At 43.3% G+C, this 22,237-nt stretch overlaps 1 protein-coding gene across 2 annotated transcripts in view; it reads left to right on the top strand.

The window, feature by feature from the left end:
• Window positions 1-247: 247 nt before the first annotated feature.
• LOC138783465 (uncharacterized) overlaps window positions 248-22,237 on the top strand; it is a 78,054-nt gene continuing 56,064 nt past the window's right edge. For both annotated transcript variants that reach the window (XM_069958188.1, XM_069958187.1), the window contains exons 1-8: window positions 248-329; window positions 9,445-9,501; window positions 10,941-11,018; window positions 14,013-14,114; window positions 18,067-18,114; window positions 19,700-19,756; window positions 21,233-21,289; window positions 22,023-22,079. In XM_069958188.1, coding sequence (XP_069814289.1) covers window positions 9,484-9,501; window positions 10,941-11,018; window positions 14,013-14,114; window positions 18,067-18,114; window positions 19,700-19,756; window positions 21,233-21,289; window positions 22,023-22,079 — 417 coding nt within the window. In that variant the 5' untranslated portion in view covers window positions 248-329; window positions 9,445-9,483. The remainder of the gene's footprint in view (window positions 330-9,444; window positions 9,502-10,940; window positions 11,019-14,012; window positions 14,115-18,066; window positions 18,115-19,699; window positions 19,757-21,232; window positions 21,290-22,022; window positions 22,080-22,237) is intronic.

Here is a 22,237-nt window from a genome sequence, read left to right as displayed (position 1 = left end):
CTTTAGGGGCTGTCACTCTATGAATAGGCCTGACAGGTGGAAACTGTGAGCATATCTAAAGCTGTGGGACAAAACACCACATATTTGTAGAGCCCACGTGCTACAGACCACGGCCATAGCAGCAGAGAAGCAAGCACTCCCGCAGTCTCCTCACTGACAAACTACCAATCACATGACTGGGTGCGTCCCGCCCCAGACGGAACCAATTTTTGAGGTCAAAGGGGGAGAACGATTAGTGAACCGAGATCCGGAAGTGACGTAGTCAGTTGGTGACGCATTATTATTTCCGGATTATTATCTGATGGAGCGTGTACGGCGCGAGTGATACGGTATGTGTGCTCGGTGTATTTGTGTTATACCGTACGTGTGCTCACAGGGCGGGCGCATTGCATAATGCTGAGAAGCATGCACGGCTGCCTGTGTAGTATGAGCTCTTGTTTTCCTGACGTGCTATTGATTGTTCTGTGTAGCAGCCATGCAAGGTTTGGAAGGGGAGGGGCTGCAGTGCTAGTAGTGGAGCCCACCTTCCCCATGGCTTCTGTAGGCTTAGGGTTCCATGGCGTTTCTGTTAGTTTTCTGTGTACGGTAGAGTGGCCGGCTCTGCTCCTGCACACAATCTATATGTCATGCTTTCCTCTAGTAATGTGAGTGAGCAGTGGGCTGTGCTGTATGACGTGCACCAGGGTCACTTGGTAGCGTGGAGTTTATAGGGGAGATTTATGAAAGGGTGTAAATATACACCTGGTGTAAACTGCCCACAGCAACCAATCACAGCTCAGCTTTCAGCTCTGGTAAAATATAAGAGGAGCTGTGATTGGTTGCTGTGGGCAGTGTACACCAGGTGTATATTTACACCCTTTCATAAATCTCCCCCTATGTGTATACATTTGTCTCCTTCCCAATGTACATGCTAGGCTGGTTCACATTTCTGCTTGGGCTGCATTCACAGCTTCCATCATAGAGTCCGGTGCGGCTGATCAGAGCTGGATAGGCTGAAAGGACACAATGAGCCCTATTACATGGAACGATTATCGTGCGAAAAATCGTTAAATTGTTCGAATTTAAACAATTGTTCTGAGCCTAAAATTGTTACTCGTTGACTGTAATTTCACGTTCTTTCGCTCAAGTTCCGCATTTGTTCTCTAATCTTTCAGTGCAATTGCACATTGTTCATTGTTTTTCCGGGATCAAAGGGAATAAACAGTCATAGTAACGATCGCAATACCAGTCGTAACTAACAACTATTCTGTGTAATATGGTGAACGATTTCAGGTTAACGATAAACAATCTCGTTTGCGATTGTTTATCGTCAGTAGTTAATCATTAAAAACTGCTCTGTGTAATAGTACACTAAGGCTGCGTTCACACATTTCATGTTACGTCCATGAAACACAGACGTTAAATGTCCGACCTGGACTGTTTCCCCCACCCGGAATGATGCCCAGGTGATCGCTGATTGTCCAGGCAGCCCATAGGACATAGCGGCAGCAGATCGCTGCTATATGTAGTTTGTCTTTGAACAATGTTGGCTGATCGCTGACTCCTATTCCGTGGGACGATTATCCGCAGTAATGGCCAATAATCCTTCCGTGGAATAGGGGCTTTAAAGTGTACCTGTCATGACATAAAAATTAAAATTAAAAACCCCAGCAAATTTATAGTTAATGCTTGCTTTATACTGCTCCAGTGGCCTGCTTAGTGCTCTATTACACTTTTCATGCGTCTACATTTCACTCTGTGCTGGTGTTTTTTGTTGTTGTTTTTTTTTTTTTAAATCAGCATTCATCTTCCCTGCGTCAGCTGCCATCACTTCCTGCATTTGGTCCCTGCATTTTCTTTTTCTTTCATGGTCCATCTATACGGAGCGATAATTCACCCAATCGATCGTTTAACGATTTTAAAGTAACAAATTGATTTTTATAACAATCAGCGTTTAGACGAAGTGAAAAATCGTTGAAAAAATTATTGCGATTGATTTAAGATCGCTTAAGCCCAACTTTAGCGAATGATCAATGGCGATTTGAGAACATGTTGAAAGATCACAATGAATGATTTCTCGCTCGTCGCTTGATCGTTCCCTGTGTTTACACGAGCCGATTATTTCTCAAATGCAATCGTTATCACGAAAATTTGAACGATAATTGTTACATGTCAACGCACAAATATTTTTTTTGCTGTTGCTAAAGACAAAATTGCCTTAGTGACGGAGCCTAGACTGCAGTGTAGAAAAGACAATTAAATAAATTGTACAGATGTAGTACAGTGGTTTGCAATAAATTAGAATATCAACTAAGTTTTTTTTTTTTTTTTCATTAATTAAATTTAAAAAGTGACCCCATCTATTCATTACATACAGAGTGAACTCTTTCAAGCGTTTATTTCTGTTAAAGTTGATTATAGATTACAGCCAGGAAAAACCCAAAAGTCAGTATTTCAGAAATTTAGAATAATTAACCCAAAACACCTGCAGTGGCTTCCTAAGTGTTATAAAAGGTCCCTTATGGTACTTTTACATGGATCGATAATTCGCCCGATGGCACGATTAACGATTTTGAATCAACAATGGTTTTTTTTATAACGATCAGCATTTAGATGGTACGATACATCGTACAGAAAAATCATTATGTGATCGGTTTGCGATCGCTTAAGCCTATCTCACACATGTTTATATCGTTGAAAGACTGTTTACACGGAACGATCTGCAAATTTTTTGCGAACGATCAACGGCAGTTTGAAAAATGTTGAAATAGCAAAATGAACGATTTTTAGCTTGTCGCTTGATCGTTCGCTGTGTTTACACGGAATGATTATCGCTCAAACGCGATGATTATTGTGCAAATTAGAACGATAATCGTTCAGTCTAAAACCACCATTAGTCTGGTTCAGTATGCAACACAATCATGGGGAAGACTGCTCACTTGACAGATGTCCAGAGGGCAGTCATTCACCCACTCCACAAGGAGGGTAAGCCACAAAAATTCATTGCTAAAGAAGCTGGCTGTTCTCAGAGTGCTGTATCAAAGCATATTAATGGAAGGTTGAGTAGAAGGAAAAAGTGTGGTAGAAAAAGGTGCACAAGCAACCGGGAGAACCTCAGTCTTAACAGGATTGTAACGAAAATGCCTTTCAAAAATTTGGGAGAGATTCAGAAAGAGTGGACTGCTGCTGGAGTCAGTGCTTCAAAAGCCACCACATACAGACGTCTGCAGGACATGGGCTAGAAGTGTTGCATCCCATGTGTCAAGCGACTCCTAACCAATAAACGCCAGAAGCGTCTTATTTGGGCCAAGGAAAAGAAGAACTGGACTGTTGATCGGTGGTCCAAGGTGCTGATTTCATTCAGATGACAGTAAATTTAGCATTTCATTTGGAAATCAAGGTCCCAGAGTCTGGAGGAAGAGTGGAGAGGCACAATCCAAGCTGCTTGAGGTCTAGTGTGAAGTTTCCTCAATCACTGATGGTTTGGGGAGCCATGTCATCTGCTGGTGTAGCTTCACTGTGTTTCATCAACAACATAGTCAACGCTGCCGTCTACCAGGAAATTTTAGAGCACTTCATGCTTCCCTCTGCTGAAAAGATTTTTGGAGATGGAATTTTTATCTTCCAGCAGGATTTGGCACCTGTCCACACTGCCAAAAGTACCAATACCTGGTTTACTAACCACAGCATCACTGCGCTTGATTGGCCAGCAATCTCGCCAGACCTTAACCCCATAGAGAATTTATGGGGTATTGTCAAGAGGAAGATGAAAGACACCAGACCCAACAATGCAGACGAGCTGAAGGCCGCTATCAAAGCAACCTGGGCTTCAATAACACCTCTGCAGTGCCATCAGCTGATCGACTCCATGCCATGCCGCATTGATGCCGTCATTCATGCAAAAGGTGCCCCGACCAAGTATTGAGGGCATTACTGTACAGACTTTTTGTTTGGTCGACATTTCTGTGTTAAAAAAAAATTTCAGTTGGTTTTATAGAATATTCTAATTTTCTGAAATACTGACTTATGGGTTTTTCTTGGATGTAATCCATAATCATTAACTTTAACAGAAATAATCGCTTGAAAAAGTTCACTCTGTATGTAATGACTATATAATATGAGGTCAATTTTTTTTATTGAATTACTGGAAAAAAAAAACTTTTTATTTTAATTTATTGCAAACCACTGTATATCATCTCCTCTGCTGGTTTAACATTATTTCTTTCTAACAGTGTCCATTTACAACAAAATTCAGCAGTGTGAGACGAAGACTACACAGCGACCTTGGTCACACGACAGAAAGATTGTGAAGCGTTTGGGAGTTGGGTTGCATTGCAACAGTAACAAAAGCACCATCCTTGATGGATTTTTGTTTGCAAATCACATGCGACTTTGCTTCCATAGACACCAGAGCATGTTTGTAGTGACTTCACTGTGATGTGGCTATTTTGTCACTTTTTTAATAAAGTTGTGTGATGTGAGGCATGGAAACCCCCACACACCTCTTTTCCTGAAGCCAGATCCACGCAGCTCTAGGCTGCGTTCACACTACGTGTATTTCAGTCAGTATATTTCAGTCAGTATTGCAACCAAAACCAGGAGTGGATTAAAAACACAAAGGATCTGTTCACACAATGTTGAAATTGAGTGGATGGCCGCCATTTAATGGCAAATATTTGCTGTTATTTTAAAACAACGTCTGTTATAGTCAAATAATGGCAGTTATTTACTGTTATATGGCGGCCATCCACTAAATTTCAACATTGTGTGAACAGATCCTTTCTGTGTTTTCAATCCACTCCTGGTTTTGGTTGCAATATGAGGACCACAATACTGACTGAAATATACGTAGTGTGAACTCAGCCTAAGGGTATAAACCCACACACCGTATACGCAGCAAAAACGCAGCAAATACGCAGAAAATACGCAGGAGATGTGATGGTGAAGATTTGATGCTGTGTTCAGTTATTTAGATCTAATCTGCTGCGTATCGCAGTAGTAAACACACTGCATATACGGTGTGTGGGTTTGTACCCTAAGTCTGTAATACAACAGGGTTCCCAGGTTGGTGACATGAATCCCCCCAACTGACTGGATTTGCAGACCTGTGACATGATGTCATCAGACTTGGAAGCCTGCAGCGGCAGAGACCAGAGCTGGGTTAATTTGGTGCCAGCAGGGTAGTAAAGAAGGCAAGTGTGTATTCCCCCTCCCTCCAGTCACAATACAAAACAATAACTTTAAAAACAACCCCTTTAACCCCTTCGGGACCAGGCTAATGTTCGTTTTTGCGTCTTAGTTTTTCCTCCTTGTGCTTAAAAGGCCATAGCACTTGCATTTTTACACCTACAGACCCACATGAGCCCTTATTTTTTGCGTCGCTAATTGTACTTTGCAATGAAAGGCTGAACTTTTGCATAAAATATGCTGCGAAACCAGAAAAAAATTATGTGCAGTGAAATTGAAAAAAAAACACAATTCTTTTTCTTTGGGGGGACTGTATTTTTACGCAGTGTGTTCTATGGAAAAATTGACATGTTTTATATGTTCTTCAAGTCGTTACGATTAAAACGATATGTAACATGTATAACTTTTTTTTTTATCTGATGGCCTATAAAAATTCAAACCATTTTTAACAAATATATGTTCCTTAAAATCGCTCCATTCCCATGCTTATAGCGCTTTTATCCTTTGGTCTATGGGGCTGTGTGAGGTGTCATTTTTTGCGCCATGATGTGTTCTTTCTATCTGTACCTTGATTGCGCATATGCGACTTTTTGATCGCTTTTTATTACATTTTTTCTGGATTTGATGCGATCAAAAATGCGCAATTTTGCACTTTGGGATTTTTTTGCGCTGACGCCATTTACCGTACGAGATCAGGAATGTGATTAATAGTTTGGGCGATTACGCACGTGGCGATAGCAAACATGTTTATTTATTTACTTTTATTTATAACCTGGGAAAAGGGGGGTGATTCAGACTTTTATTAGGGGAGGGGGCTTTTTATTGACAACAACACTTTATTTTTTATTTTTTTTTACACATATACTAGAAGCCTCCCTAGGGGACTTCCAGTATATACACTCTGATCTCTCATTGAGATCTTTGCTGTATAGTTGTACAGCAAAGATCAATGAGATCGGCACTCGTTTGCTTTTGGCTGCTGCAGCCGAAAACAAATGAGTGCCGAGCCGGGGACGGCGCCATCTTGGAGCGTTCCCCGGCCGGCTTCAGTAACAGAGATCTCCCCCACTAGACACCAGGAAACGGCTGAATCCGGTAATCGGAGGCAGCTGTCATCTTTGACAGTTGCCTCCGATTATCTAATTAGCAGGCTCGGCGATCGGACCGTGCCCGCTAATGGCCGCGATCCCGGGCTACTTGAGGCACCCGGGATTGCGGCGGTTCAGAGCGGGGTAGCCGCGCGGCCCCGCTCTGAACGCACGCACGAGGACGTACAGTTAAGTCCTCGTGCGGGATAGGGTTAAAGCACATCTTTCGGTGTAAATTCACGTTGCAAAGTGCTGTACATAGTTGTTGAATTGAAGAGACGGATTGTACCTTTCATATAGCAGTCTCTTCTTCCACAATCTAGAATGTTTTTTTTATTTTCCTTTGTAAAGTGTCTGGGAGCAGTTCCCAAGCTGTTGATCTCTAACAGGTGGTAAAGCCTCATTGCTCCCCCTCCCATACCTTAAAGTGACTCTGTACCCACAATCTGACCCCCCAAACCACTTGTACCTTCAGAGAGCTGCTTTTAATCCAAGATCTGTCCTGCGGTCCGTTCGACAGGTGATGCAGTTATTGTCCTAAAAAACTACTTTTAAACTTGCAGCCCTGTGCCCAACGGCCGGGGCTTAGAATATCTGTGCCCTTACTTTGCACCACCCCTCCGTTCCTTCTCCCCACCCTCTTCATAATTAGGAATGCCACTGGAACGTTTTCTCCTGTCTGAACATTGCACAGGTGCCTTAACAATCAAGAAGTGTAAACAAAAATTATATAGTCCTTAAGTCACAGCAGCCCCATGTGATATAGTAATGAATCATAATAAAATAACAATATAAAATGCTGATTTAATTAGAATACATAAAATCACATATAATGATCATGGAAACAATAAAGCACGATCCAGCCCATGTTCAGTATTCACACAGCTGATGAATAGGAGGCAATCTGCCTGGAGCATTCCTAATGATGATGAGGGCGGGGAGGAGGGACAGAGAGGGTGTGCCAGCCTAATGCATACACAATCTAAGCCCCGGCCATTGGGTACAGGGCTGCCAGTTTAAAAGTAGTTTTTTAGGACAATAACTGCATCATCTGCCAAACAGACCCAAGGACAGATCTAGGATTAAAAGCAGCTATCTGAAGGTACAAGCAGTTTTGGGGGGTCAGATTGTGGGTTCAGAGTTGCTTTAACCTGCTTGACAGTCAACTGCAAGCTGAGCTTTAAGCAGGGTCAAATATGAGAAGGTGGTGCATCTGCAATGAGAGTCCCACATCTAGTGATTGACAGCTTTTTCTGTATGAATGTGTGTAACAGGCTGTCAATCACTAGGTGTGGGTTAGCAGTTTTATATACTGAATGCTAGTTGCTATCGATCAGTGGGGGTCCTAGCACCTGAACCCTCTCTAATTGAACTTCTAGCATCACTGTTACACGTGAAACTTTATTGGCTGGAATCACTCATGGCAGTCTATGGAGCTGTGTCACAGAGGGGAGGGGGTTTCATCACACTGGGTGTGGGCGGGCCATTGCCCGGGAACAGGCTGGCGCCTTACGCAGTATCCGGTCTGCGGTTCAAGAAAAAGGACTGTGGCACCTGCGTTGGTCTATTGATTTAAAAAACCTAAAGCGACTTACCTGTTGGTACATTCGTTTTAAAGAGCATGTACCATCAGGTACATCCTCTTTAATCAGGCCCAGGGATAGAACAGCACTGTCACGGGCAAACCGATGCTGCGGTTTGTTTTCTAAAGGACCGTGTATGGCGCCGTTCTATTCACGGGTACTGGGCTGGGGCTGAAGTACAGGAGGCGGGCCGGGCCGCCCCCAGTGTGTGGAATCCCCAGCCGCTGTGTGACGCGGCTCCATTGATTCTAATGGAGCCGCCTCATGGAGGGGAGGGAATTCCCTCCCACTGGGGGTGGGCCGGCCCACCTCCTGTGCTTCAGCCCTGGCTCGGTACCCGCGAATCTGGGTCAGATTAAAGAGGATGTACCGGATGGTACATCCTCTTTAAGGACTCTGGGATGTGAATATACCTTTTATTACACAGTGTGCACATATTCTGCTTCACTTCTGCATTCTACTGTGTTGTGGGCATGGTAGTGCAGCAAGGAGCTGTGTATTATACTGACAGGACACCGCATAATAGGAGAGCCCTTTGATCAGCCCACAAAGCTGGTCAGTTGCCCACTGCTGGTTTAGGCTTTGTTAACATTGGTATCATGGCACCTGTGTTTAAAGGTTAAAAAAGGAAGTAATGTTTTTATATGTTCTATGAATCTAAGGCCTCTATTTATAATAATAATAAAAAAGGAAGACTTTCTCACATTCATTAAGTTAGAGAAGGTGAGTAGAGATGAGCGAACCGGGTTCGAGTCGATCCGAACTCGATCGTTCGGCGTTTGATTAGCGTGGGCTGCTGAACTTGTATAAAGCTCTAGGTTTGTCTGGAAAACATGAATACAGCCAATGACTATATCCATGATTTCCACATAGCCTTAGGGCTTTATCCAACTTCAGCAGCCACCGCTAATCAAATGCCGAAAGTTCAGGTTCGAATCGACTCGAGCATGCTCGAGGTTCGCTTATCTCTAAAGGTGACACATTTCCTCCATATATCAGTAATGAAGCACTGACCCTATTAGATAGAGGCTGTTGGGGAAAAGTTGGAGGTCACAAAGAGGAGAATTTGCTTTATATCTTTGCCTTTTTCCCTCAGAAGTTGCCCCAGGATCATGTAGGACATTAGGGAGAAGCTGCTGAGCCAGCGTGAAAAATAACTCCCCTGGTGTCTGACCATTTACGAAGGAGTCGGTGCCTGGTAAAATTCAGGGACTGGATTCAAAGCTGTGGCTTATCGACTCCACAGAGAGATTGCTTGAGCAGGCAAGTCCTGCTGAGAGATTTTATCCTGTAAGCAGGAACAACTGGTGAAGAGCAGGGACCCTGGTGGTGGTATTTGGTGGTATTTTTTTATTTTTAGTACGCACACATCATAATCTTAGATAAAATTCTTTGATACTGCAGTACCCATTTACTGGAAGAATTTGTTAGTAGTTCAGTACAAGAAAAACTACTGATGAGTTTGACACCTGTGTTCTAGACGACCCATCGTTGTTTTGGTGGCCCAAAGCAAAATCTTTATCTTGAAAACTAAAATTTCCCACATTTATTATGTTCCAACACACAAACTTTCTATGCATATTTTAATGGAATGCTTTTCTCCACAGGAGTCTACAGTGGATGACTGAGGTTTTGTTTCTCAAACCATGGCTGAGAAAATGGAGGTTTGCAACCTTTGTGATGTTTTATGAATCTGTCGACAGATGGAAGAAATTGTATAATGGGGATGGCTTGATAGAAATATAGCGTAAATGTTGTGTCACAAGCTGACTGCTGTGTACCAAGTGGGACGGAGCGTCGAACTGTCGTAAATAATGGTGCATTTATACAGAGAGATTTATCTGACAGATTTTTGAAGGCAATACCAGGTATGGATTTGAAAAGAGAAGAAATCTCAGTCTTTCCTTTATGTCCTGTTCTCTGTTTACAGTCTGTTTCTGGCTTTGGCTTCAAAAATTTGTCTGATAAATCTTTGTGTAAAGGCACCCTAAAAGGTGCATGGCTCTTAGCTAAATCCAACGGGACCTGTATCTGCTCCTGAGCATGTGTAGATTTTCTGCAATGATTTACTCCTGCTAACAAATCAGGTGCAGTAGGAGCCACTCGCTTACTGTACCTACTAAACAACTTAGTAGAAATCAGTAGTACAAAGGATTTTAAGAAACTCTAATATCTTTTATTAGGCAAAAGGGTTTCCTGTACTGACAGCTGCATCTATATAGTTGAATAGCCTGCATGGAGGATCACTCTGTGACAGCTATGAGAGGTGACCGCTAGCTGCTGATAGTAGCTTTGTATGGAGCATTTTTGAGTCCCAAACCCGCTTCATACACCATTAACAGCATGATAACATATATGTATGTGATTATACGTTAAGAGGTTCAACATATTCAAAATTTATTGTTTATGTAGTATCCCCACACTTACTACTATTCAATTTCTAGCTCTGGTGCAGCTGATTATTTCAGTAGGGCAGTGACATTTCTTTAAAGGGATTATCCAGGCTTAGAAAAGCATGACCACTTTCTCCCAAAAACCAACACCACTCTTGTCCTCAGTTTGGGTGTGGTTTTGCCGTGTAGTTCCATTGAAGTGAATATAAATGAATTGCAATACTGTACATAACCTGGGAACAAGTGTGGTGCTGTGTTTCTTTTCTCTAATCCAGTATAATCCCACTAATCTGACATTTGACACCATGTGAGCTCATTGCTTCCTGTATCTTCCATAGGTTAAAATGAAGTATTCTTATCTTTGCGTCTGAATCTTCAATGAAAACAGGAGATACAGAAACCCTGGATCCCAATAAACTGAATAGGCATACTCTTGTTCCATATTGAGTCAGCTGTAAATGTGAGAGCACTCCATTATAATCTGAGAGATGCATGATCATCTGAGCTCACATTTTCTGTGTCTACAGCTTTTAATATAGAGTGTACTCATTTGCGCCCACCTCTCCTATGCAAATGAGAAATGTAACACTTTTTCTTAGATCATTGGAAATTCTAGTAGTTGGACCCCATCAATCTTTTAAATCATGTGCTTTATTATTTTTAATATGATTAATAAAAAAGATTAATATGTAACAAAATAAATTTTCCAGGACAATAACAAAGATAATAAGAACACATCAAATCAGGCTGTCATAAACACAAAAGGGAAACCAAGGTACTCATGCAAGGTACGTTTTTGATGTGGTTACAGTTCTATTGTAATGTATTCCTAAGTAACAGAACTTGGTGCCCACCATAAGCAACGGTAAACTATTGTAATAAAATTATGTATTCAGCTTTGGAAATAAAATATATCTTAGTACATTGCTTACATATTATATGTGTTGGTATTCTCATTGGGCATTTATGTAGTGCAAATCCAAAAAAAGTGCTGATAACACTGAAGACACCAAACCAATAATTTTCAGCAATGCAAATTACATAGTTACATAGTTAATACGGTTGAAAAAAGACACATGTCCATCAAGTTCAACCAAGGAGGTGATGGATACAGGGAAGGGGGAGGGGTGATAGGTTCTATACATATGCATTTATATTATTTTGCTCTAAGAACTCTAGCCCTGTTTGAAGCCCTCTAATGTTTTTGCTGTGATCAGATCCTGTGGTAGACTGTTCCACAGATTCACAGTTCTCATGGTAAAGAAGGCTTGTCGCCTCCGGAGATTGAACCTTTTTTTCTCCAGGCGGAGGCAGTGCCCTCTTGTCCTTTGAGGGGGTTTTACCTGGAAAATCTTTTCCCCATATATCTTGTAGGGGCCATTTATATATTTAAATAAATTAATCATATCTCCCCTTAAATGTCTCTTCTCCAGACTAAACAAATGTAATTCTTTTAATCTCTCCTCATAACTAAGATGCTCTATTCCCCTTATTAGTTTAGTTGCCCGTGTTTGTACCCTCTCCAGCTCTAGAACGTCCTTTTTATGAATCTGGTTCCAAAACTGGACAGCATACTCCAGATGAGGTTGCACCAAAGCTTTATAAAGCGGTAATATTATATCCCTGTCCCGAGAGTGCATGCCTGTTTTAATGCATGACAATATCCTGCTGGCCTTAGAAGCAGCTGACTGACATTGTGTGCTGTTCTGTAGTCTATTATCTACAAGTACACCCAGATCCTTCTCCATCAGTGACTCTCCCACTGTAACTCCCCCCTGGACATATGATGCATGCAGGTTATTTGTACCCAGGTGCATAACTTTACATTTATCCACATTGAACCTCATTTGCCAAGTGGACGCCCAAACACTCAGTGTGTCTAAGTCATCCTTTAACATCTGCCCATCTTCCATAGACTGTACTGTACTACAAAGCTTGGTGTCATCTGCAAAGATAGAAACATTGCTGTTAATTCCATTCTCAATATCATTAATAAACAAGTTAAACAGAAGAGGGCCCAGTACTGACCCTTGGGGTACACCACTTATTACCGGGGACCATTCGGAGTAGGAATCATTGACCTCCACTCTCTGGGTACGATTATTAAGCCAGTTTTCAATCCAGTTACACATTAAACTTTCCAGACCGATAGACTTTAACTTACCTATCAGACGCCCATGAGGAACTGTGTTAAATGCTTTTGCAAAATCCAGGTACGCGATATCCACAGCCGCGCCGCCATCCAGGCTTCTACTTACCTCTTCATAGAAACATATTAAGTTGGTTTGACAGCTTCTGTCCTTAGTAAAACCATGCTGGTTATCACTTATAATACTATTAGCCACTACATATTCCTGGATGTAGTCCCTTATAAGCCCCTCAAATAGTTTTCCCACAATGGATGTTAAGCTTACGGGTCTATGGTTACCTGGGGAAGTTCGAGAGCCCTTTTTGAAGATCGGCACTACATTTGCCTTACGCCAGTCCCTCGGCACAATACCAGTCAGCAAAGAATCACTGAATATTTCATACAAGGGTAGAGAAATTACAGAACTAAGTTCCCTAAGAACTCTGAGGTGTAATCCATCAGGCCCTGGAGCTTTGATTAAAGGGGTTTTCATAATCACTGTGGCTGATCAGGCTTAGCCCTAAGGCAGAGTCTGATCAGCAATGCCTATGACGGGCACAGTACATTGCAGTACAGATCAGCATTGCTCTGTAATGTGCCTGTCATCAGTGAGGGAAATCCCCATGGTTGGACAGTAAAATGAAGTAAAAAGGTAAATAAAAAAAACAAAACCTATACATAATCCCTATAGCCTCCAATGCAATAATAAATACAGAAATTAAAAATAAAGTACAGATATTTGGTATCGCCGTGTCTGTAACAACTCCGTAAAATTATCAGATGATTAAACCTGCCTGGTGATTGTAGAAAATTCAGTTTGGAAAAACTTTTTTTTTTTTTTCTCCTGAAGAAATGTGGGCATTTTTCACAATTTTTTTTAGATATTTCATGATATGTCATGAAAAAACATTGAAAGAATCACTAGAATAAGTTATAGCATGATGGAGCTAAAACCACATAAAGTGAGACACGTAACATTCTGAAAACAGACTCTGGTCTTTAACCCCTTGCCTCCCGGGACACTTTTTTATTTCTGCACTTTTGTTTTGTCCTTGTGTCTAAAAGGCCATAGCGCTTGCATTTTTTCACCTACAGACCCACATGAGCCCTTTTTTTTTGTGACGCCAATTATACTTTGCAGTGGCAGACTTAAAGGAAAAGATTTTTTTTTTTAGCAAAGTATTGTATTGTGCCCCAAAAGTGAAGTGAAGGAAGTGAAGCCTTGATGCAGTAGTAAGTGCTAGTAAAAAGCACTTTATAAGCATTTCCTGTAATAAGTGTATATTGGTGATTTGTATAACTTTTGGGGGGCAATACAATACTTTAATAAAAAGTTTCACTGGACTTCTCCTTTAATCTTTCCATAAAATATGTGCGAAACCAGGAAAAAAATTAGCTGAGCAGTGATATTGAAAAAACACAATTTTTTTAAATTTTATTTTGGTGGGGTTTTGTGTATACGCCGTTTGCCTTAAGATAAAACTGAGAAGTTATCTAAGATAAAACTGAGAAGTTATCTATGTTCCATAAGTCAGTATGATTATAACCATATGCAGTTTATATAACCTTTTTTATCTGACTGCTTTAAGAAAAATTAAAACTTTAAAATTGCTCTATTACCATTCTTATAACTTTTATTTTTTTAACCCTCCAGGTCTGCACCTTTGCCTGCAACCATTTACAGAATTTTAGAATACATTTACAAAATTTTAAAAATCATGAACCTTCAGAGCCCCTGGAAAAGAAAAAGCCCAAGGTAATTTTCTAGTCTATTTAAAAGGAACCTTAATGGTGCGTTCACACCTACAGGATCTGCAGCTGATTTTCTGCAGCAGATTTCATTTAAATAACTGAACACAGCATCAAATCTGCTGCAGATCTGCTGCAGATCCTGTAGGTGTGAACGCACCCTAAAGGAACTATTTGATTGCAGAGATCATATGGAAACTTATACTGCATGATTTGTTTTATGTAGTGACATAGGTTTCTGTACATTCCCAATGGTATTTTCGAAACAACTGTATGTAACATTTCTGTTTTGTTCCTTTAGGCTATGTGCACACAGTATGTTTGCTCAGTATTTTGCAACCAAAACCAGAAGTGGATTCAAAACACATTGGTTATATTCACACACTGTTGAAATTTAGTGGCTGACCGTGATTTATTGGAAAATCCGTTATTTCAAAACAACGGCGATAATATAACGGTAATTATTTGCCATTAAATGGTGGCCATCCACTCAATTTCAACAGTGTGTGAACATATCCTTTCTGTGTTTTCAATACACTCCTGGTTTTGGTTGCAAAAATACTGTGTGTGAACATAGCCTTAAAGTGTAACTGTCATTTAATTTTTTATTGGGAAAAAATGAATATAAGGGATTTTGAAGCAACAAACAGCTGTTTTGGGCTGTAAACACACACCATTTTTCTTTTTAAATTGCCACCGCAGTTTTTGTGCCAAAACCAGTAGTGGATTCTAACGGGACGCAAAATATAAAGGGAGGACTTGTACTTCTCTCTTCCCCCCCCCCCCCCCCCCCACACACACACACACACACACACAAAAAAGCAGTGTGTGTTTCCAACCTTGCAGATCCCCCCCCCCCCTTCTTATCTGCCCACTATCAGGTAAAGTCTTAATTTCAGAGGATCAAAGTGAAGACTACCCCTCTTCATTCTATTGATCGTCTGAGGTCTCAGCAGCAAATACAAACTTTACACTATACGGCAATACATCTAGAACAGTCATGTCAAACTCTGGCCCGCGGGCCAAATCTGGCCCATGGTACCATTATTTTTGGCCTGCCAGGCAATTCAGTGTTTTAATTACATCTGGCCCATCATGGCTACTATATAAGAGACTACTGGGGAGGGCTGCCTACTATATAAGAGACTACTGGGGAGGGCTGCCTACTATATGAGACTATTGGGGAGGGCTTGCTACTATATAATAGACTATGGGGGAGGGCTGGCTACTATATGAGAGACTATGCGGGAGGGCTGGCTACTATATGAGACTACTGGGGAGGGCTGGCTAATATGTGGGGAAATTTGGGGGGGATTGGCTATTATATATGGGTTGGGGTTTAATCATGTCATAGCAATTTATTGTGTCATGTCATTTATCATGGTGCACGGGGCTGGGAGATGCACGCTGCTCTGACAGTGCCAGCACCGCGGCATTCGCGCTTCAATAATCATGGTTGACCCGCGACTTTGTCCAATTTTTAAATTTTTGGCCCACTGTGTATCTGATCTAGAACGTTTACTAGGACAAAATTTTGAGCACCAGAGCAAGGTACTAATCACTTTTCAGACCTAGTAATTTATTTATGCATTAGTGGATGCAACATTAAATCTTCAGTGTCAAAGGGAATCACGTCAGGTGTCAGGAGTTGCTGCTATCCTGATATATAGACTGGTAAAACATGCAGCAGCACGCTTCTCTCCCAGTCTGTCAATCAAATCCAATGTATTTGCTCTTTTATAGTCTATGGTGCGAGTGAGTCTGATCTCCCAACTGGACAGAGAGTGGAACATGCTGCTGCACACTTTGCACGAATGTCTCTTAGGATCGCACTGGGTCTCAGGAGCGAGACCCACTACGATCATTAACTTAAAGGGGTATTCCAGGGAAAATCAATAATTTAGCAAAGGAAAGGGTTAACCAAGGTTAACCCTTTCCTAATATACTTACCTGTTTTTTTTTGGCCCCCCAAGGAGATCTCCGGTCCGGTCACGTGATCTTGCAGCTTGTGGCTCGGATCCTCTTCTTCTTCCGGTTCGGTGACGTCACCCGGCCGGCGCCGCTCTCCGTCTCATTAGCAGCAGAGCACTGAACCCTGACTGGCTTGGTAGCGTGCAGCCAATCAGGGTTCAGTGCTCTGCATCCCCACACGCTTCAGAGTGGGGGTCCCCTGAGGCTGCAGTAAGTTATCAGGGGTCGTCGGGCTCAGTGCCGGTCACCAGTTACATGGGCCGGCACTGCACTACAGCAGGTGATCACTCCGCAACCGCCCCCCCCCCCCCCACCTTGTCAGCGATGCCGACCGAGTCCCGGGAGGGGATGCGGCGGGCGGCATTACTTCATTCATAGCTACTAGACACTCGGCTGCCCGCCGCATCCCTTCCCCCCAGGGACTCAGGGTCGGCATCGGTGGGGAAGTAATGTGTATCGGCTGCTGATCCCCCCGGCCCCCCCTCCCTGTGTCCCTGTCAGATCACTCACCCCCACCCCCGGAGCGTGCTGCTGGCCCCGATCTCTGCACTGGTCTGAAGCACCTGTACTCAGCTGACAGGCGCTGTGTACAGAGCAAGAAATCTCTCCTGCCTCAGTCACACAGAGCCTGTCAGCTGAGTACAGGTGTCTGAGACCAGTGCAGAGAACGGGGCCAGCAGCACGCTCCGGGGGATGGGGGTGAGTGATCTGACAGGGACACAGGGAGGAGGGGGGAAGTCCTGCAAAGTAATATGTATTTGCTGCTGGTCCCCCCCGGCCCCCCCTCCCTGTGTCCCTGTCAGATCACTCACCCCCGGAGTGTGCTGCTGGCCCCGATCTCTGCACTGGTCTCAGGCACCTGTACTCAGCTGACAGGCTCTGTGTGAGTGAGGCAGGAGAGATTTCTTGCTCTGTACACAGCGCCTGTCAGCTGAGTACAGGTGCCTGAGACCAGTGCCGAGATCGGGGCCAGCAGCACACTCCGGGGGTGAGCGATCTCTGACAGGGACACAGGGAGGGGGGGCCGGGGGGATCAGCAGCAAATACATATCACTTTGCAGGACTTCCCCCTCCTCCCTGTGTCCCTGTCAGAGATCACTCACCCCCACCCCCGGAGCATGCTGCCGCACTGGCCCCCATCTCTGCACTGGTCTGAAGCACCTCTACTCAGCTGACAGGCTCTGTGACTGAGGCAGGAGAGATTTCTTGCTCCGTACACAGCGCCTGTCAGCTGAGTACAGGTGCCTGAGACCAGTGCCGAGATCGGGGCCAGTGCGGCAGCATGCTCCGGGGGTGAGTGATCTGACAGGGACACAGGGAGGGGGGGCCGGGGGGATCAGCAGCCGATACACATTACTTCCCCACCGATGCCGACCCTGAGTCCCTGGGGGGAAGGGATGCGGTGGGCAGCCGAGTGTCTAGTAGCTATGAATGAAGTAATGCCGCCCGCCGCATCCCCTCCCGGGACTCGGTCGGCATCGCTGACAAGGTGGGGGGTGGGGTTGCGGAGTGATCACCTGCTGTAGTGCAGTGCCGGCATATGTAACTGGTGACCGGCACTGAGCCCGACGACCCCTGATAATTTACTGCAGCCTCAGGGGACCCCCACTCTGAAGCGTGTGGGGATGCAGAGCACTGAGCCCTGATTGGCTGCACGCTACCAAGCCAGTCAGGGTTCAGTGCTCTGCTGCTAATGAGACGGAGAGCGGCGCCGGCCGGGTGACGTCACCGAACCGGAAGGAGAAGAGGATCCGAGCCACAAGCTGCAAGATCACGTGACCGGACCGGAGATCTCCTTGGGGGGCCAAAAAACAACAGGTAAGTATATTAGGAAAGTGTTAACCTTGGTTAACCCTTTCCTTTGTTAAATTATTGATTTTCCCTGGAATACCCCTTTAAGTTTGAAAACATGCCAAAGGTTATTTTAAATAGAATTATTTTATACAATGGTGCTGCAACCTTTTTATCACATCACTTTTTCTTTACAGGTTCCCTTGTTGGGTGCAAATCCTCAAACCACACAGGAGAAAATACAGGTGTTGTTTCTTTTTTTTTTTTTTTTTTTCTTCCCTTTTTTATTTAAAATTTTATTTTAACCCCTTAACAACAACAGGCGTAATTTATGCCCTTACTGCCTGGGACTTAACGCAGGAGGACGTAAATGTACGCCCTGGCACGGTCCCGGGCTATGGAGCGGGCTCACGAGCGATCGCGCGGCCACCTGCCATTAACCCCTTAAACACGCAGCGACCGCGACGTTTAAGTATGTGACCGGAGCATCTCCGGTCACTTAATGATCAGGACCCCCCGCAGCTTGTCTGCGGGGGTCCCGATCGCTTTTCCTGACTGCCGGAGGTCTTCTCCTTACCTCCGTGCAGTCCTCGGATCAGTCCTCTGATTCAGCCTGCCACAGGCAGGCTGAATCAGAAGATCACAGATAACACTGATCCCTGCAATGCTATGGCATATTAGGGATCAGTGTTACTGATCTAATATATGTAAGTGATAGTTCCCTAAGGGAACCATAAAAGTGTAAAAAAATTAAAGTTTTACAAAGTGCCCCAAAGCCCCTCCCCCAATAAAAGTGTAAATCACCCCCCCTTCCCATTGCATACATAAAACACATAAAAAGTAATAAAGTTAATTAACATATTATACACCGTAGCGTGCGTAATCGTCCGATCTATTATAATAAAACATTACTTTTCCCGCATGGTGAACGGCGTGAAAAAAGCGGTAAAAATACGCAGAGATTGCTTTTTTTTTTTTTTTTGTCATTTTATGTATAAAAAATTTAATAAAAAGCGATCAATACATTTGATCTAGAAAAAAAATGTTACTAATAAAAACTAGAGATTTGGATGCAAAAAATGGCACCCCATACGACCCCGTAGGTGAAAAAATAAATGCGCTATAGGAGTCACAATAGGACCATTTTAAATATGCCTAGTTGCAAAAAAAAAAAAAAGTTTTACTGCTAATAAAAATAGTAAAACGTAAGAAAACCTAGTAAACCTGCATATTACAGTGTTCAGACCGACCTATAGAATAAAGGAAAAATGGCAGCTTAACTGCAAAGTGGATTACGCAAACGTGGAAGTCCCCCAAAATTCGCATTTTTTGACCCAAGTTTACCCCATAAATGATATTTTGGGTGTTCCGTCATTCATTTAATGGCCTGAAAAAAACAAGCCCTCACATGGCCCGGTAGGTGGAAAAATGAAAGCGTTATGGGTCTTAGAGGGAGAGGAGGAAGAAACGAAAACGCAAAAGTGACAATTGTCCCTTTTCTTAAGGCCATTTCAGGCTCTGTCCTTAAGGGGTTAAGCTTCAAGAAAACAAATTACAACCATATGCAAATAAAAACAAGTTATAGAGTAAGAAAACATCCAGTACTCCACCTAAGATGATTCAACCCTATCCCTCCCCTCCCCTAATACACGGAGTACTTATCCAAAGACCTTTTCCTTATTCTATTAACAATCTTAACTTTTCCTTCAATGGGTGTACCTCCCAACGCCTCCAAAAATTACTCTAAACACGCCAAAGGTTATTTTAAATATAATTTATTTTATTACAATGGTGCTGCAACCTTTCTATCACATCACTTTTTCTTTGCAGATGGCCTTGTTGGCTTTAAGACCTCCTGTTCCTCAAACCACACCAGAGAAAATACAGGTTAGTAACACCCTTCCCCCTCCAAAAATTTACAGAAAACCTTGTTTGGGTTACACTTCTACTTTTGTTCTGAAACAAGGGATCCCGAGGAGCTGAGCGTGCGCACACACCCTGGAGTAAATGAGAAGCAGGATAACAGGAGAGCAGGGAAGCGGTGCGGGCCCTGTTATGAGTGGCTGCAGGAGAGAGAGGGAGCCACGGAATGCGCACACAGAAGGCATAGATGACCGGAGAGAAAACCACACAGTGTCAATGTTAAAAGTTTTTTTTTTTTTTTTAACAGGCTGTAGTTAAAGCAGATACAAATTCTGATCTGAAGTTCTCATAGCATCCTGATTATCTTTAGAAGAAAGTGGGAACTGTGTAGGGCTGCGTGGTATACCGTAAAAATACAGATACAGTCTCTGGAGTCGGTTAACCGACCTCAACTCTGCCAGGACTGTATCTGCGGTATTCCCTGCAGAAGATCCTGCTGCAGGGGGCAGAAGAGGCAGGCTGGAGATGTGACAGGCTGCACACAGACGGCAGCTCCCCCTCCAGTGTGTGCTCAGGGCTGCTGCTGGGCGGCTCACTCACTTCTCCTAGCTGGCGTCTCTGGAAGCTGCACAGTGAGCTCTGCCCCACCTCTCCCGCACAGGAATCCTCGGCGCCCCGTTATCTTTGGTCAGTGCTGGAAGTATCTATGTGTGGCGCTCTGCCCGGGACACTGCCGGCAGAGATATGAGTGACTGGATTCCTGTGCAGGAGAGACAGCGGTGCCCGTTGGAGGAAGGAGGTGCTGACCCCCTGCAGCCACTGTATGTGCGGGAGAGGGGAGCAGGGCAGAACAGCATATGACAGAGTGATTGGGAGTAGATATTGGAGAGATGGATAGATAGATAGGAGATAGATCAAACAATATGGGCAGCACACTAAACGAACTGTGGGTGCCAGCAGTCGAATTCTTAGACCTTGGATTAAGTCAGCTAGTAAAAAATACTCTGGAGCACTCTAATGGTAATACAAATGTGGATTTATTCCATAAAACAATGTGCAGCAAACTTTACAAGTAATATACGACGTTTCGGCGTCTCCTATGCAGTTTTCTAGTGCCACTTGAAAATGGCATAGATGCCAAAACGTTGTGTATTACTTGTGAAGTTTGCTGCACATTGTTTTATGGAATAAATCCACATTTGTATTACCATCGGGAAAATGGTGTTTTCAAAAGGGGCGTGTCATAACTATCATTCAGTTTATCGTTACCGCGGCTACATGTACGATAAACCGCGATATTGATTTAGGCCAATATCGCCCAGCCCTAGAGCTATGGCAGAGTACAGTGAGCTTGGCTGTTCGTGTAATCCTGGCCATCACATATTGCATATTAAATGTTAAACTGACTAGAACACTGCTAACCCCAAAAGTCAAAAGAATTATTTTAATTATTATTTTAATGGTGCCACAACCTATTATAAATTTACTTTTTCTCTACAGAATCCGTCAGCAGTTGAGAAAAAGCCTGTTCCTCAAACCGCAGCTGTGAATTTACAGGTTAGGAAAATCTTTGAAGTTTTATGAACTTATTTAAAAAAATAAAAAAAAAGTTTGGGTTTCAGTAGCATTGAGGCACAACTGTGTAATTGTGACCCCCTCCCCTCCCTCACAATGCCCCTTCCAACTTTGACTGACAAGCAGTGCTCTAACAGCCCTGCTGAAATCCCCCTTCGTGCAGACTGCGAAGACAGGGTGTCTTTAAAGCGACTCTGTACCCATAATCTAACCCCCCCCCCAAACCACTTGAAGCCCGTGCCAAACGGGAGTATCGGTGCCCTTACTTTGCACCACCCCTCCGTCCCTCCTCCCCAGACGTTTTAGCGTCTCCTATGCAGTTTTCTAGTGCCACTTGAAAACTGCATAGACTCCAAAACGTTGTGTATTACTTTTGAAATTTGCTGCACATTGTTTTATGGAATAAATCCACGTTTGTATTACCATCGGGAAAATGGGGTTTTCAAAAGGGGCGTGTCATAACGATCATTCAATTTATTGTTACTGCGGCTACATGTACGATAAACCGCGATATTGATTTAGGCCAATATCGCCCAGCTCTAGAGCTATGGCAGAGTACAGTGAGCTTGACTGTTCGTGTAATCCTGGCCATCACATATTGCATATTAAATGTTAAACTGACTAGAACACTGTTAACCCCAAAGGTCAAAAGAATTATTTTAATTATTATTTTAATGGTGCCACAACCTATTATAAATTTACTTTTTCTCTACAGAATCCGTCAGCAGTTGAGAAAAAGCCTGTTCCTCAAACCGCAGCTGTGAATTTACAGGTTAGGAAAATCTTTGAAGTTTTATGAACTTATTTAAAAAAATTAAAAAAAGTTTGGGTTTCAGTAGCATTGAGGCACAACTGTGTAATTGTGACCCCCGCCCCTCCCTCACAGTGCCCCTTCCAACTTTGACTGACAAGCAGTGCTCTAACAGCCCT

This window comes from Dendropsophus ebraccatus, chromosome 2 (assembly GCF_027789765.1).
Source record: "Dendropsophus ebraccatus isolate aDenEbr1 chromosome 2, aDenEbr1.pat, whole genome shotgun sequence".
NCBI lineage: Eukaryota > Metazoa > Chordata > Amphibia > Anura > Hylidae > Dendropsophus > Dendropsophus ebraccatus.
Note: the sequence above shows the minus strand (reverse complement) of the source record. Positions and strands in the feature narration are given on the sequence as shown.